This window comes from Nicotiana tabacum, chromosome 24 (assembly GCF_000715075.1).
Source record: "Nicotiana tabacum cultivar K326 chromosome 24, ASM71507v2, whole genome shotgun sequence".
Classification (NCBI taxonomy): domain Eukaryota; kingdom Viridiplantae; phylum Streptophyta; class Magnoliopsida; order Solanales; family Solanaceae; genus Nicotiana; species Nicotiana tabacum.
In genome coordinates, this window is record NC_134103.1 from 69,674,662 (window position 1) to 69,690,252 (window position 15,591).

Here is a 15,591-nt window from a genome sequence, read left to right on the forward strand (position 1 = left end):
ATTACGAAATAGAAAACCGTGTTTTCAATATTGTACAGTCTGGTGCTTGTTGTTTAGGCAAAAACGTGCAGGCACAGCACAATTCATTTGTCTTAGGAATGGAATATACCAATGAAGCATTGGCTATCATTACAAAGAGAAACATTCCTGTTTTGGTACGTGTGTTGTCTCTGGGTGTTGTTGGGGGGGGGGGGGAGGAGGTTTTGTGATTTTTTTTTTTAAGTTTTTGTTATTTTTTAGATTTGATAGTCATGTATTCCACTGCTCATCGAGTTGGTGATATGCGCCAACAAGGTCGTAGTGAAATGGTAAATACTTTTTTATTATTAACTAGAGGTTTCGGGTTCGAGACTTAGGTATAAAGTCATCGTCTTTGTTAGGGAGCACTTTACCCTCCCAATATATGATTTTCCGGCACGAATCCGGATTTAATCTGGTCCAGGCCAATGCAATTATCGGACACCGGGTGAGAAACTAGAAAAAAGGTTGGTGACATGTAATGTGGGAAAAAGGGTGAAAAAATTTAGTGTTGAAAGATTTATCTTTTAACCATTCTAATAATCATAACTGCAATAATTTTAACTATTTTAATTTAAATTGCAATGTCTTGACCATTTAACTGTTTTTCAGATACATTGAGTATTTTTTACTAAAATGTTAATAGGGTCGTGGCCTAGAAAGTTTAGCCTATCCGACTATCCGAGGGAACTAACTTACTTAACGTAGCCAACAATACTCAAATTCAATTATGTCATTTCATCAACACATTAATATGTAGTCATGCTTAAATGGCTAAACAACTCTCATACTATAGAAATTATTATAACCACACACATCCAATACTTATATCTTGAATCTCAACACAATCTCGACATAGTACTTGCCTCAAACTTATATAGGTTCGTGGAGCGACTTTAGAAGTTAAATAAATAATTGTTTCAAGACTTCTTTAAAACAGTCATTCTCTATAATAGTATTTCACTAAAACGACCAAATTTTCTTGGAACCAATTTTTTATGTTATGTTATATAACATCATTTTACTATAACAACCGCAAAATATTAGAACAAATATGGATGGATGAATGGATAGATAGATAGATAGATAGGAAAGCGTTAAATCTAATATAAAATTGGAGAAAATGTGAACAACGAGACAAGTTGGAAAGAACATAAATAAATCATATAAATACTGTACAAGAGAGTGCCCTCATTTAGCTCCAATTTCCCACTCTCTATGTTTCATTTATGTACCAAAGACTTTCCAAAAGAGTTCCTTTGGTGTAATTTCCATATTTGAAGACATAAAAGAAGCAACTACTCGCGTTTCAGCCTCCACAAAATCAACCTCTGCATTCAAAGATGGTGCCATCATAATGTATGTCGATAAGCATCATTCATTCGCTCGACCTGTGAAAACATTGCATGTTTCTGTCATTGACTTGTCTAAAATTGCATAGTATCATCTAGTGTTTTCATCAATAAAGGGCAATGATCTCAAGTTAAAAAACAGCACTAGCTACTTTCAAAAACTAACCAAATTCAGAGAAATCAGACTTCCAAAGTTTGATGAACCGCTGAATAGAACAATATCAGACACATATTTTACAGCAAATGTCCCCTCAAGGGCAAAAAGGTTAGAACATATATAAGAAAATTGCCTAAAAATAAACAGTGAGTAGTGTGATTATCAGTCTTTGAAGTTTCTTGGTTACTTTAGTTTCATCAGAATCTAGTAAAATGAAATCATTCTTTCACAGAGAAACATTGAGGGGAAAATGTCATCTCTATTAACATTAGCTAAAGAGGATAACACAGCAAGTAGTCGAATCCAAGCTACAATATCAGTACACCTGATGCAGGGTTGAAAATACAAGTGATAATAAACACAATATTTACGTGTATTGCAAATTTCAGCTGTGTGCACATAATCACTACTAGTTATGATCAATCTTTTCCAGCTCAAGGATGCTTCCTGTACATAACTAATTTGTCCTTCTTCTTGTGAAATACTTTTATATATATAAGAAAATATTACCTTTATCTATGAAGATCCCTGCAGGTTGCTAACTTGCTCAGTTCTGTCATCTTCCACTGTTCTTAGACCATTTGAATGCGTCGACTCTGCATCATTCGTATCTTGATCATCAGGAAAGAAAAGAGGATCAAAATTTGCATTATCACTTGTCGTCTTCTTCAAAGTGTCATCAATGCCACTATAATCCATGTTCTGCAAAGTACCGTCTTTTCCAAGTATGCCCCCCATCTCTAAATCAAACTTCCCTTTAGAGTTGATTGAACCAAATTTATGACTCATGGAGACGGATTTCACACTTGGATCGTCTTCTTCAATCACCCACTCGCGAAAGTTGACCAATGAAGGTGAGGGCTTAGAGCATAAAATTTCCTTGAGATTCTTCAAAATGCCACGACTGTATGGGTTCTCTTTCTTTTCATAACGATATCTGAAGTTTTCATACGTCGTCTGCAATAACATGTGCCACACAAATAAGACTCCACACATACTTTTCTCAAAGAAAAGAACAATATTTGGATAACATAAATGTTCTGCATCCATCGAAGAGTCCATAAGAAGCAAACATCAAAAGAAGCCATAGAATAGTTTTGGGAAGTTTAATGTGATCACAAATAAATAAACATTATACTCAATGCTCTGCACTGGCTTTCTTGTTAGATTATCTTTACCGGATGAACTCTCAGTTTACCTAAAATATTCTTTGTTTTGCCCAAACATTAATGAAATTTATTACTTTATCCGGAAAAAAAAAAAGAATGTTACGTTATTGAATAACTGTGTTCTAGATATATGAAACTACGATTGAAGGGTGAGATTATAACCTGGTTGGTTGACATTAGGTAAAAATGGAAGACGCTTAGCCCTCCGACAAACCAGACAGCGATGAAGCAATATACGATCAAAATCACAGATATGACATCCCTTGACATGACATGCAAAAAGCTTCCTGGTTGTCCAAGGAGGTTCAGCAGCGAAAATGTGAAAACATATATGCACAAAGTTGTTGTTGTTGATATGAACAGTATAAAGCACCGATAGTTGCGCTGCAACCAGAGCAACAAAAGGAAAAAGTTAAATTTTTTGATGAAGGGAAAAAGGGAAGCTTTCTTTTATAGCAGACGAACTCTGCAGACAACAATTCAGCTTCTTTCCTGATCAGCAATAGACAGAGATGACCAACTATCGAATAACGTTTTACAAAATAAATGTCTGTATCTTTTTCCCTACAAGAGTAGAAGCTAATCAAATATTAACTGATACAAAATGTTGGATGCCTAAAAATTTATTTCTTTTTTCAATGTAAAAGATAAAGAACCTACTCTTGAAATCTCAACAGAAGAGAGAGAGTGAAACCATACTAAGAATTGAACAGATGACTCACAACTCCAATACACTGACCCACCCACGGACAGTGGTGATCAAATCTCTGAACGCAGTTGTTGCAAATTGAGCAATGGGAAGCACGTGGTGGACGATATAGCAAACATGTGTCACAGAACTTGACTTTGACAGAATGACCGTTGATAAAAACATCCTTTGTTCTCGGTAACTTTACATCAGGGGCAGCATTGTTGACCCACTCCATAGATGCCGTACTTGTATTTAATATTTCATCCAAGTCGGGTGGTCTTGAGTTCCTAGGAACTATTCCTGGATTGCTTGAAGATGTCATGAACAGAAAACTCAAGGCCTGCATTGAATCACTTTATTAATTAGTAGGTTTTAGCATTCTTAGTATAAAATTTATGTGATTTTATCCTCAAGTATTTAACGACATACCAAAACTGAGATGATGAGTCCCCCAATAAGGACAACATGCCCATATACTGGACTCACTTTTGGTATCATCAAAAGCATTTTTATGCAAAATGTCAATGCAGGAGTCCCTATCAGAAATGTTGATAAGTAAAGTGATGCTGCGTCAGGACCAAAGATCAATCTCCCCCCACAGAGAAATTTCTGAAACATTAGACAAAGCTTTTAAGATTGAGCTATTCTGCATTAAAAGATAGGTAGTAATTGGCTGCTTGCATTAGCTTATGATAAATGAAGCCAATATGAATTTGTAAAAGCCCCTACTACATGCCGAAGCTGCAAATGATAACCGAGATCACAAGGTGTTATAGTGGATTAGAGCCCCACTTTGGTTGGGGAATGGGCTGGTGGTCTCCTTATATGAACTTGGGCAATCCTCCCCTCATGAGCTAGCTTTTGAGGTTGAGTTGGGCCCAAGTGCCATATCTTTACATGGTATTAGAGTCAGGTCTATTCCCGTTTGGGCCCCTATGATATATTGTCCACGCTCCAGTTGGTAGTCTGGGCGTGCCAGGGATGTTAGAGTCCCACATTGGTTGGGGAATGGACTGGTTAGTCTCCTTATATGGACTTGAGCAATCCTCCCCTCATGAACTAGCTTTTGGGGTTGAGTTTGGCCCAACTTGATAAAGCATCTCTATTTAAGCTCATATATTGGCAACAACAATGCCACAATTCTTTAGTACAAATCTCTTTCTCAAAGGCCAAAGGCCGATTACTACTAAACTAATCTTGAACTGGCCCTGGACATCTTCCTCAAAGATAATGTGATTTACTATGGTCTATGGGATAAGGTAATTGAACCTCAAATCAGTGGCATTTTTCATTTAATTTCAGTATTTCTTTTTGTTATCTGACCAGATAGAAGTTAAACACATTAACAATAGACTCTTGGCTTTCTCTCGATTCACAAGGCGAAATAGTTAACCAGGTGCATATATATGTTATCATATGTAAGATTTTGCACAAGGCTCATTCTAATTACCATAAATTTGTTAAGAGAATTTAACAACTTTAGACAAATTTCTTTCATACACCATTACATGCAATGCAATGAATTTCTACAAAAAGAAAGATAAAGAATTAATGTGGTTAAAGGGGGAAAAAAGGAGCTTACATTGCGACCCTTCCAAACTTGATAAAGCCTTTTCTTCAATTTAGGAGGGTCCATAGATTTGGAAGAAAGAGCCAAATCTTGATTTGTGATCCCACTTCCCATCACAATAAATCTAAAAGTTGAAGCTTAGAAATTTATATACTTTGTTATTTTATTATTATAGACGTAAAACCATACCCATAACTTATATAATTGAGATAAAAAAAAATCAAGATTCTATATTGAGGGGTGCTGGTGCCCAAAAAAAAACCTTAGGAGAGGAGGAGGAGGAAGAAGAAGAAGAAACAAGAAAGCAGGATTTCACTCTCTCCTCTATTCTCTTAGTGCCCCGCTATTTTTCTCTCTCCTCTCTCTCTCTCCTTTTTTATCAAAACCAGCTTTCGCAGCTCTACATGCTGACGATAAAACTGAACCCAAGAATGATGTTTCCTCTTCTTTTTTCTCTCATTACCGTTAAAAAAAGTTTGAGTATAATTCTCATATTCATCCGTACATTTCGTTGCGTGTTTTTTAATGGAAAGAGGTCTTAGCTTTCAATTATGGTTTAGTTCAGCCCTTGATATTAATCTTTTAGGAACAAAAGACAACTCAATTCTCTATATTTATGATCTCATTTTGGTAAGACGGTTGGTATTCCTCCGTGCATAATTAAGGTACGTCTGGAATTTTCCCTCAGTGAGTCTAGTCTATGCGAATCCGAATAACATTGTTCAATTCAAGAAATTCAATAAGAATATTCAAATTCTATTTTTTTTTATTAATAACAAATAATATTTTACCCGTTTTTCGGCGAAGAGTGTTTAGTTGACACCCTTGACCGCACGTAACTTCACCCATGTAACTCAATCAGAGCAGTGAATTTCATATACCGAATGGTTAAGCCGGGAAAAAAATTCTCTATAACTACCTTTGCTCGCATTTTGTCTGTTGTCTATATTTTTACAACTACAACATATTAATTCAACATTGGAACTCAGTCTTTGACCTGATTTACTGACTTACGAGTAAACGAAAATGGTAATTTCAACATTCAAAAATATAAATCTCATATTTAGCCATTTACTTGTAACTAAAAATATATTAACTCGGTTTTTCCTTCTACTGTTTGTGCTCCGATTACGACAAGATATTTCTATAATTGTACCATTGGAATTCCCGATTAAGAGCAACACAAAACAATAAGGTGAACGAAAAAACCAGCGTGATTCGAGCAGTCTACTAGTCACGAGAAGGTCTAGGTCAAACTTTAACATCTCTCTGTTTAAACAGAGAAATAAATAAACAATCTTACAGAGAAATATACTTACCGCCACCTGATGTTTGTACTAAATTCCTAAATTTGGTATAAACACCGGGCGTTTCTAAGTATCTACCCTCTATAGGTTATCAGAATAACATAAAAATGAATGGACAAAGAAACATGCATCAGCAACAAAATAACACTACAGTTTAATACATTGATATGGAATAGTACAATAAACATCGACTAGCCGAAAATGGGGAAAATTATGAAGAGCAAGAACCTCCCTTCATTTGGTTTTACCCTGTCAATAACAATCCTAAGTTTTAGTACATCAAAAGCTACAAAAGGTCTTGCGTTGTTGCAAGCAATAAGCTACAATATCATGTTTGGCTGGCGATGACATAATTAATAATACTAGATTTCAAAGGCTATTCGTCTTGAGGGTGCATCAAAAGTCCAAAACCTTGCTCCTATCTTCAACTACTGATCAACTGCATGTCTGCAAGAGGAAAACCAACATGTTTAGTGTTATTGTTCGTGACTATATAATTTACAATGCCGATAAAAAAAAGAGGAAAAAAGATCAAATGGGAAGAAAGGAATAAGCCCGGGAAAGGAGAAAAGAGGAATTCAAACAACAACTTCAGTATAGAATTCAGTTGATTTAAGGTGCAATGCTTCATCTCATTTTGTTTGACCTATTTCCTATTTTAGTCCATTCCAAAAAGAGAGAACTTTCCAAATGGAAGATTTTCTTCACCTTAAAACACTCAAATTGACATAAAAATATCACTTCATATTTGTTTGGATTTGATGCGACTTTTTATATTTCCCGCCCATTTTCCAACTATTTTAACATATTCCTACGAACTTCAAATATACTAAACACATTTCAAGCGCGATCATCACCACATTTGAATAAACCGGGATGGAGGAAGATCGTTATATCTACCCTCTCAACGCACATTGGATAGTCTACCCATATGAAACAAAAGTAGCAGGAAAAAAAAATTCCTTTTCCTCAGATCCACTTTTTGACCGGTTTTTCATCTCTGATTTCCAGCTTAATTCAATTTAACTAATTTCAACCTTCTCTCTTCTTCATTAACCATCTTCCCTGTTTGTTTTACCTCATCATTCTACCATATTACTTTTTCCTTTCTTATTCGCATTCTTTGAGCGCGCCCATTTTTTTCCTTCTTTACACCGGCAAAGGGCTATGTCGGTATTACAGAATTTTAGCGGAAGTATTGACTGAGAAGCTAAAGACAGTGATGGATAAATTGACATGGGGAAATCAGAAGGGTTTTCTATTAAGGGAAAGGCAAATGTGGTTCTACGTTGTTCCGGGGGCGGGGCTAGGCTGATAATGTTTCGCCTTGGGTTGTTAGTGGTTTATGTAGTTTCCACACTATTTTCTATGGCAATATTACTGGTTATTGTTATTGCTTTTATATCTATTTTCTATTTTTCTTACGATGTTGATATTATTTTTCTGGCTTCTATTGTTGTCACTGATCTATTGTCTATTGTCTATTGTTTATTTTCTTCCTCTTGAACCGAGGGTCTTTCAGAAACAGCCTCTCTACCACTCCGGACCCCACTTGTGGTATTTTACTGGGTGGTTGTTGTTGGAAAGGCAAATTTGGCTTGAAAGCAAATCAATGTTTGACATGTTGAGAAAGGAAGAAGAGCTGTGTTGTGCAAATTGGAATTAGAAAATGCCTATGAACATATAAATTGATTTTTCTCTTAAACGTAAAGAAACAAATAGGTTTTGGGGATAAATGGATCATGTGGATGAAAACTTCTATATCAACAGTAGCTCTCTATACTGATCAATGGCACTCCAGTAGGTCTCTTCGCCCCTACAAGGAGATTAAGGCATACTTTATCATCTTTCTTAATATTATTGGTTATGGAGACTTTCAATAAATACTTATGATTACAGGCTGTAAAATTGATGGAGAAGCAGGAAACTGTGTGGAAATGCCTCACATTTCGTACCCAGCTGGTAATAATGGTTCCTATGTGGGGCAAGGACAATTATGTTGCTTAAAAGCTATCTAATTGGTGGCCTTTTTGGCAATTTCTGGTCTACACATTTATCTCAGAGCAAGCAGATCTTTCCAGTTAACTGTAAACAAAAAATACGAGAATTGACCGAGATAATGAGATGCAGGGGAGAAATTTTTCTAACAGTTTACTTTGGGATCAGCTGTTGGAGCCAGACACAAAGATTCACGGGTGTGGAAAAGAATCGTGGCGAAGTGTAAAGAAAGCTGAAACCTTGGGAAAAACAGTGTACTGGTTGGAACTCTTACATACTTGACGTCAAGTTACACATAAGTAGATGCAATTTTCTATGGGACAGAAGAAAAACCAACTTGGTAAAATGGAGCACAGTGATCAAAGCTAAACCAGCTATGGAAAAGAGTGATCAAACGCAAATATGGAATGGAGAATAGATGGTGTTCAAAGCCAATTAAAAGGTCATATGGTGTGGCTGTTGGGAGATAAATCAGAAATTTGCGCAATCAATTTTTGGACAAAATAAGATTCAAAGTTGGAAATGGTGAAATCATCAGATTGTGGCTGGATAAATGGATGGATAATGGTACGTTGAAAGAAAACTTTCAGGTTTCCTCAATCTAGCAAATATAAGGAGATTACAATTGCACAGTGATTGGAGTCGATGGATGGAAGATAGAATTAAGGAAAAAACTTTAATGATTGGAGAATTGATAGGGATACATTATTACTACAAATACTGGATTAAGAAACTGTGTTAAAAACAGGAAGGATTCCTTATGGTGGAAGGAAAAAGCAAAAGTAAATTCTGTCAAATTTTGCTACCAAACCTTGATAAGGAGGAGATTGACAAGTCAGACCACTTTTTTCCCTAGAAATATTTAAGGAGAACAAAACCCCCAACAAAAGTGGCTCGTTTAAAACGAATAGCACTGCATGAGGCGTCTCACACATGACAATTTACAAAATGAGGATTTAATAAATGCAGCAGGTGTTTCTTCTGCAAAGAAGACGCTAAATCAGCAAGACACACATTGCTGCATTGCACTTTCATGGCAGATACGAAGCATGATTATGAATATCTATTGAGTTCACTGGGGTGATGCAGGGGAATGTAAAACGAGCAGGCTAGCTCACAGGAATAAATGTTAAGAAAGGAACACAGCGAGCTGCGGGGAACAATCCTTTAAGTACTTCTGGCAAAGTTTGGTTAGAGAGGTATCTTGGATGTTTTTGAGGAGAAAATACAAAATATTTCTTTTGTAAATATAGATGTCCATATAATTTAAATTTATGGGGTAGAGGAAATGATGTAAATGACATAGAATCAATGCTAGATTTCTTAGATGGTCAAGATAGTTAGTGAAGGAATATAGATTCTTCTCGTATACATTTTGTACCTAGCAGTATACCTTCTAGGTACTGACATTTTATTTACTAAATAACATTTACCTTACTAGTCAAGAAAAAAGATAATTTTAGACAAGGAAGATGCTCATTTTACAAACCATGACACATCAACCACATATCTTGCCTCCCTTGTTAGCAATATGAACAAAAATTTAAGGTGAATAAGTATATTCTAGATCTCCAAGGTACTAAGGTCTAAGGAGTCAGGATGACAGGTTAACAGCTCTAAGTTCTCCTTAGTCAAATCTCTAGCCAAGAAGCACCTTCAGACTCCCCCATCATGAAAATATTTCAAACACTTTCACAAATAATATTCCACTAGAACTTTCCTAAATTCTAACAGCTCATATTCATTAAACTATTCGAAGTTCAATCATCATTTCAGTCAATTAACTTTCAACGACTACCTTCTAATTTAAACGCCCAATCAACTCTTGAGTCCCTGTGTTCTGTGCCTCTATCAAATTGTGTCCCACAAAATCGTATGCAAGGACTGTAAAAATCGGATTCAAGAAAAAGAGAATGGGAGCAAACTGGTGAAGATGAAGGGCAAGATAGAAACCTTGCAACCTTATCTGAGCAAGCCCAACGGATAAATCAAAAAGTAGAAAAAAAGTCATCTTCAGAAACACTTCAATTCATAAACTCAACGGAGATAAAGCAACTTTAGACAGCTAATTTAAAATCTTCCACTAGATCAAGGGTTCGAGACTCGTATCAATAAAATGCTATTCAGATTTCTGCATAACTTATGTTCACATGATAACTAGCAAACATGGGTTAAAACTCAAAACGAGGAGAAAAATAAAAGAAACAAGATATTTTCAAATTTAAAAAGGAAACCAAACCTTGATTCAGTGGTGACCAGTGAACTCCATTTCTTTCATCAGACCATGACAACTAGTAAAAGTAACCTCTGCAGTTCAATGACCCACACAAGCACTTCTTCCTCCTACAGTCTGCTTTGTCTGGCGGAACCATGCCATAATCAAAAGTCAATTCTTGCATGGGAGGAATATGCCTAATGGCAAAAAAGGCAATGTGGTAGTATGTCTCATTGTTATTTTCACGTACAACAAGCTGCCAGAATACGTTAGGTGAACAACTATGGTTCATAAAACGAGCAACATTGCCACCCTTTTTTGCACTTATTACAAGGGGATACGGGACTTTTTTCGATTCGTCGTTATAATCACGCACAGGTTCCAATGGCTCATACATGCGGGTAGCATCAAATATATAATCATCGTCACCGTCATTGCCAAGCTCACCTACCCTAGACTCTTCAACGACTTCTCCGGCATATTCACACATAAAGCCACCTCCACGTATGGGATCCCAAGACCTAAGTCCCCAACCTCTATTTTTTGTTTTGAAGACCTCCACACGCGCTTTAGGACCTGTTTGAGACATTCGATTTCGGCAATTCGGAGGGCATGAACAGGCAGAACCACACTCATGTATCAAGGTTTTGTAACTCACAAGAACTCCAAGTGAACTAAAGGGCAAAAAGCCTCCGTTTTTCTGAATGCAAGGGCAAGCGGACCCTCCAGGTTGGCATCCGCCAACACATTGACAACCCATAGACGGATTAGGCTTCATATAAGGTTTTGAGTACTTCAGACTAGGGATATATGTGAAATAAGCAGGTCCCTTCTCATCATCAACATCATTTACAAGACAAACAGGTTGACTCTCTGCGCCAGATGTTAGGTCAGGTAGGATAACTCCAACACGTGTCGCTGTTCCATCCCTCCATTGTTGAATTGATTTCCACAATGTAAATGCTTCAGGCTGCCCAGGTACTCTAAGCAATTTGTACCTGAAAATGCTGCAGTCACCCAATTTGCTTTTCTCTGCCCATGATTCCTGGATCCTGTAAAGGCCATCATACATATAAATCTTCCCCCTCGGATTTGTAACATCTATAACACCCCTAATTACTCTCACCTCATTGCCGCGATGCATACTCTTTTCCAAAGCAAGATTACCCCTCTCAAGTTTCTGATCAAACATTTGGCCATCCCTTCTCTGGACTCCACCCTGGCCAGTATAAATTAGCACATCCCCATCATCCCCTTCATCATCATATCCTCCAGAGGCCACTATGCTAACAGCAATAGGCTCTTCATCCCCTGTAAGTCTGACACTCATATAATCTATCCCAGCCATACTAGGTGCATGCAAACCAACTAGACACAATTCCATCCTGAAGAAGAATATGTCACCAACTTCAATCCCAGGTACATTTCCAACCCTCTTTGTCTGATTTGTCCGAGCTCCCTTTGTCATCAGTAAATTAGCAGCCTTTAGGTCCGGCCTTCTTGCAGAACCTGGAGTCTCACCCCTTTTCTCATCAATCTGGGTCAACCTTCTACGAAACACATCAAATGCCAATAGTATTCGCCCAACTAGCTCCTTGTCGCCATCAGCTTTCTTAGCTTGATCGAACTCGACAAGTTTAAAGGATGCAAGCAGCTGATTTAGTATTGGATCGACATCCACTTCGACATGGGAATTAGCTGGATGACTCATCCTAGTCTTTCTCGGTCTTCCCCTTTTTTTCCCTGTACTTGTGTCTTCTACATCATTAACGTGCACGCTATAGCCACTGCCGAATTGGTCGCTCTGATTCTGTGAATCACTGACACCATCATCTTCTGCAACTAAGCCATTCGTAGCGCGAGGTCTGCCGGGCCTCCTTGGCCCGGTGTCTCCATTCGCAGTTGGAGTTCTGAATGAATTTAAAGGAACAGGAGATATAGGCGTCCCAAAACCAAAAGCTTCATGATTTTCACCTGATCTTGCGGCCGCATTCGGGGCCAAAAATGGATAAAATGGAGAAACCCCAGTTGGGAAAGGACCACTTGGAGGAACACACACAAAAGGTGAGGGTTGAGGAGTTGAAACAGACGACATTCCATTTGGGGATGGAAAAACAGGCATAAGACATCTCATAGGCTTCACATCTAAAACCTTAGACTTGTCAATGGACCCTGCTGGTGGAACAGAGTCTGAACCAAAGCCTTGCTCCATTTCAATCAAAATCAATAGCCACAACAACAAAGACCACAGCTTTCACTCACATTAATAACCCAAATACAAAGCTCTGCACTTTTTCCAGTTACCACCTAGATCCATGCACAATCTCCAATTACTACAGCAAGGAAAAAAAGTAAGAAACCCATTAAAAATACAATTCTAGGACATCATGCACCAATAAAAGGCTAAAGATGCAAATGTATTGCTCAAGAATGGCTATGTTGACTGAAAATCCAAAAAAACTCACAACTTAAGGGAAATGAACAGGAGCAAGCCCTAAAATGGAGTTAACCCTAGAAACCCAGCAAAAAATTCCACCAAAATTAAGGAAAAAACAACATGCAAAAGGACAAAATAAGCTAAACCCAACTCAAGATTTTGTAATAGGAACCCTTCATAGTAAAATGACAATAAAAAGAAAAATAATTTACAAAAAAATTAAAGAAAAATTGCCAGAAGCAAAATAAGTCTCAAATGGATCAGAAATTCAAACATTTTCAGTCAAAAAAGAAACGATCTTGAAATGGATAAGTACCTGGGCAAATTTGGGAAAACGATCTTTGAAGCACACAGAGAGCTTTAGAAGAAAAATTGCGTTTAGTGTGTTGTGAAGTTGACAGCTTTGTCATACTTAAATGCTTATTGCGTGTGAGATTTTGAATAAAAAGAAAATTAGTACTGTGTCTTGCAGTATCTTTGTCACGTGCCGGCTGCTAACACAAAGTACAGTGATAATAATTTTAACTTTATAGTTTATACTATTATTTTATTTTATGTGATACATTTTTTAATGTGGTTGAAAATAATTGTATATATTTTATTTTATTTCTAACAAAAAAAATCTTATAGTCATGTAAATGTTACGGTATATATTTATCATGATAAGTTTCAAAAGTATTATAACTATACATATATTATAATACTAGTTTTAATTTACGCGCGTTGCACGTATTTTTTTGCGTCTATCAATAAAAAGTATTAAAATATAAAATACGAATGAATTATATGTAACAACAATTATATGTAATAGCAATCGACATCGAGATAATACAATATTCCTTTATATTGAAAATAATTATTTTAGTCTATCAATATTTTTACTTGCATCATCACATTTATCTAATAATATAGATAGTAGATATACATTTAAATGACTTGGAATTTTTTAAAACTATAATTTATAGTCTTTGTGCACGTACATTGCATCGTATTTTATATTATTGTAAGACTTAAAAGTTAAATGTTGAAAGATATGCATGTCACATTTTAAAGAGAAATTCTTTTATACTTTCAAAACATCATGTAAATTAAAGCATAAATAAGACAGAATTATATAAAAGAAAATAAATTATATCTGAATCTTTTAGGAGCAAACTCACACAACTTTTATAAGGGAGTAATGGTGGTGTTTCTTTGATATACTTGGAAGTCATATAGAATATTTTCTTTAAAATAGTTTTTATTTGTGTTTCTGAAAATATGCAATTATGTTATACATAGAAGATAAGTAAGACTGCATTGTGTAAAAAAAACGGATTAATTAATTTTTACATTTAGAGGCAAATTCACAACATAAAAATCCATAAGGAAATAAGAAAGATTTTTTTATCAGCCTAACACCTTTGTGTTTATTTTCGATGATCTTAAGAAAGCTAAAAAATGTTCAAAGAAGTTGAAACATCTAAACAAAAGATCAAGAACTTTATTTTTAGTTTTATCTTAATTAGACTCTGATTTAAACTTTATTAATATTTTGTACAGATTTAAGAACTTGAAATACCATACATGTCGAGAAACTCAAGAGAAGAAATTCAGATTGACTTTCAAATTTAATAAGTTCTAGTATCATTAGTTGACTTTAAATTTCTAACTATTAGGTAAAGTTCTACAAACTACTACTACGTAACTTTATTCAACTTAGAATTATTTTTAGAGAATTAATTTACTATTTTAACGTGAAATGTAAACACAATCCCACAAGATATTTTGAAATGAGATACTTCCCCCAAAATTACGATATTTTGTTCTTTCTATCTTGAAACATTTATAATATTGATGAAGAACTGTTAGTTTTATTTTTTTAAACCTTTTTTGTTGTCAAACTGATAAGTAAAAGTATCATGGCTTTGCCTGTTGGAATAAACTTAAAAAATTTAAAATAATAAAAGACATTATTTTAAATACAAAATAATTTATATAGTTTGTTACAAAATTAAAATAAGAAAATAATTTATGTAAGTAAAATTTTGTTTAATTTTAAATTCTTAAATATTAAAAGTTTCTATATCATTTAAATAAAAAATAATAATAAATTAAAAGTTTAAGTTGATTTCTAAGTTCTTAATATTAGAAAAATAATAAAATTATAATTTTATCTAATGTGAAATCGATTTTTAATTCATCTACAAGGGAAAAAAAGCTTTTTTTATTATTTAAAAAATTCAAATAACTACGAAAAAACTTGAAAGAAGCAAATATTCTCATAAGCAACCCATGCACGCATCGTATAATGAAATAAAAAATTATTTATTAATTGAAAAAGTCATAGAATTTAAGAAACCTCATAAAATATAGGAGAGAACGTGAAAAATTCATAGTTGAATTCAAAATTCAACTTATTATCTCATTCTAAATTGAAAAAATTAATTGTAAGTCCAAAATTTAAATTATAAAATATTTATGGCATATCCAACATGGAGTGTATATTTATGCTAATATACTTATTGTTTATAATCGGATTTAGTCTAAAATAATAAGTTAACTCTAATGAGGAAAAACAAATAGTAAAAAAATTGAAGAAGATAGAGTAATCGTATAGGGAGATAGATAATTCCTCTTTTAATTAGTTTAAAAGGTTAGACATCTAGAGAAACTTGAAAACAAGCAATATTATCAC

At 35.0% G+C, this 15,591-nt stretch overlaps 2 protein-coding genes across 2 annotated transcripts; both read right to left on the minus strand.

Moving 5' to 3' along the window:
* Positions 1 to 1,101: 1,101 nt before the first annotated feature.
* LOC107777983 (putative protein S-acyltransferase 1) lies at positions 1,102 to 5,403 on the minus strand. Its single transcript, XM_016598159.2, has 6 exons — positions 4,970 to 5,403; positions 3,817 to 3,996; positions 3,419 to 3,727; positions 2,859 to 3,080; positions 2,038 to 2,484; positions 1,102 to 1,409 (listed from the first exon to the last, which is right to left on the minus strand). The coding sequence occupies exons 1-5, from the start codon at positions 5,069 to 5,071 to the stop codon at positions 2,044 to 2,046; spliced, it is 1,254 nt and encodes a 417-aa protein (XP_016453645.1). The 5' UTR covers positions 5,072 to 5,403; the 3' UTR covers positions 1,102 to 1,409; positions 2,038 to 2,043.
* Positions 5,404 to 6,390: 987 nt separating this feature from the next.
* Positions 6,391 to 13,363, minus strand: LOC107777978 (histone-lysine N-methyltransferase, H3 lysine-9 specific SUVH1-like). Its single transcript, XM_075248324.1, has 3 exons — positions 13,231 to 13,363; positions 10,502 to 12,810; positions 6,391 to 6,711 (listed from the first exon to the last, which is right to left on the minus strand). Exon 2 carries the CDS (start codon positions 12,687 to 12,689, stop codon positions 10,554 to 10,556), a length of 2,136 nt encoding a protein of 711 aa, XP_075104425.1. The 5' UTR covers positions 12,690 to 12,810; positions 13,231 to 13,363; the 3' UTR covers positions 6,391 to 6,711; positions 10,502 to 10,553.
* Between the last annotated feature and the right edge of the window lie 2,228 nt (positions 13,364 to 15,591).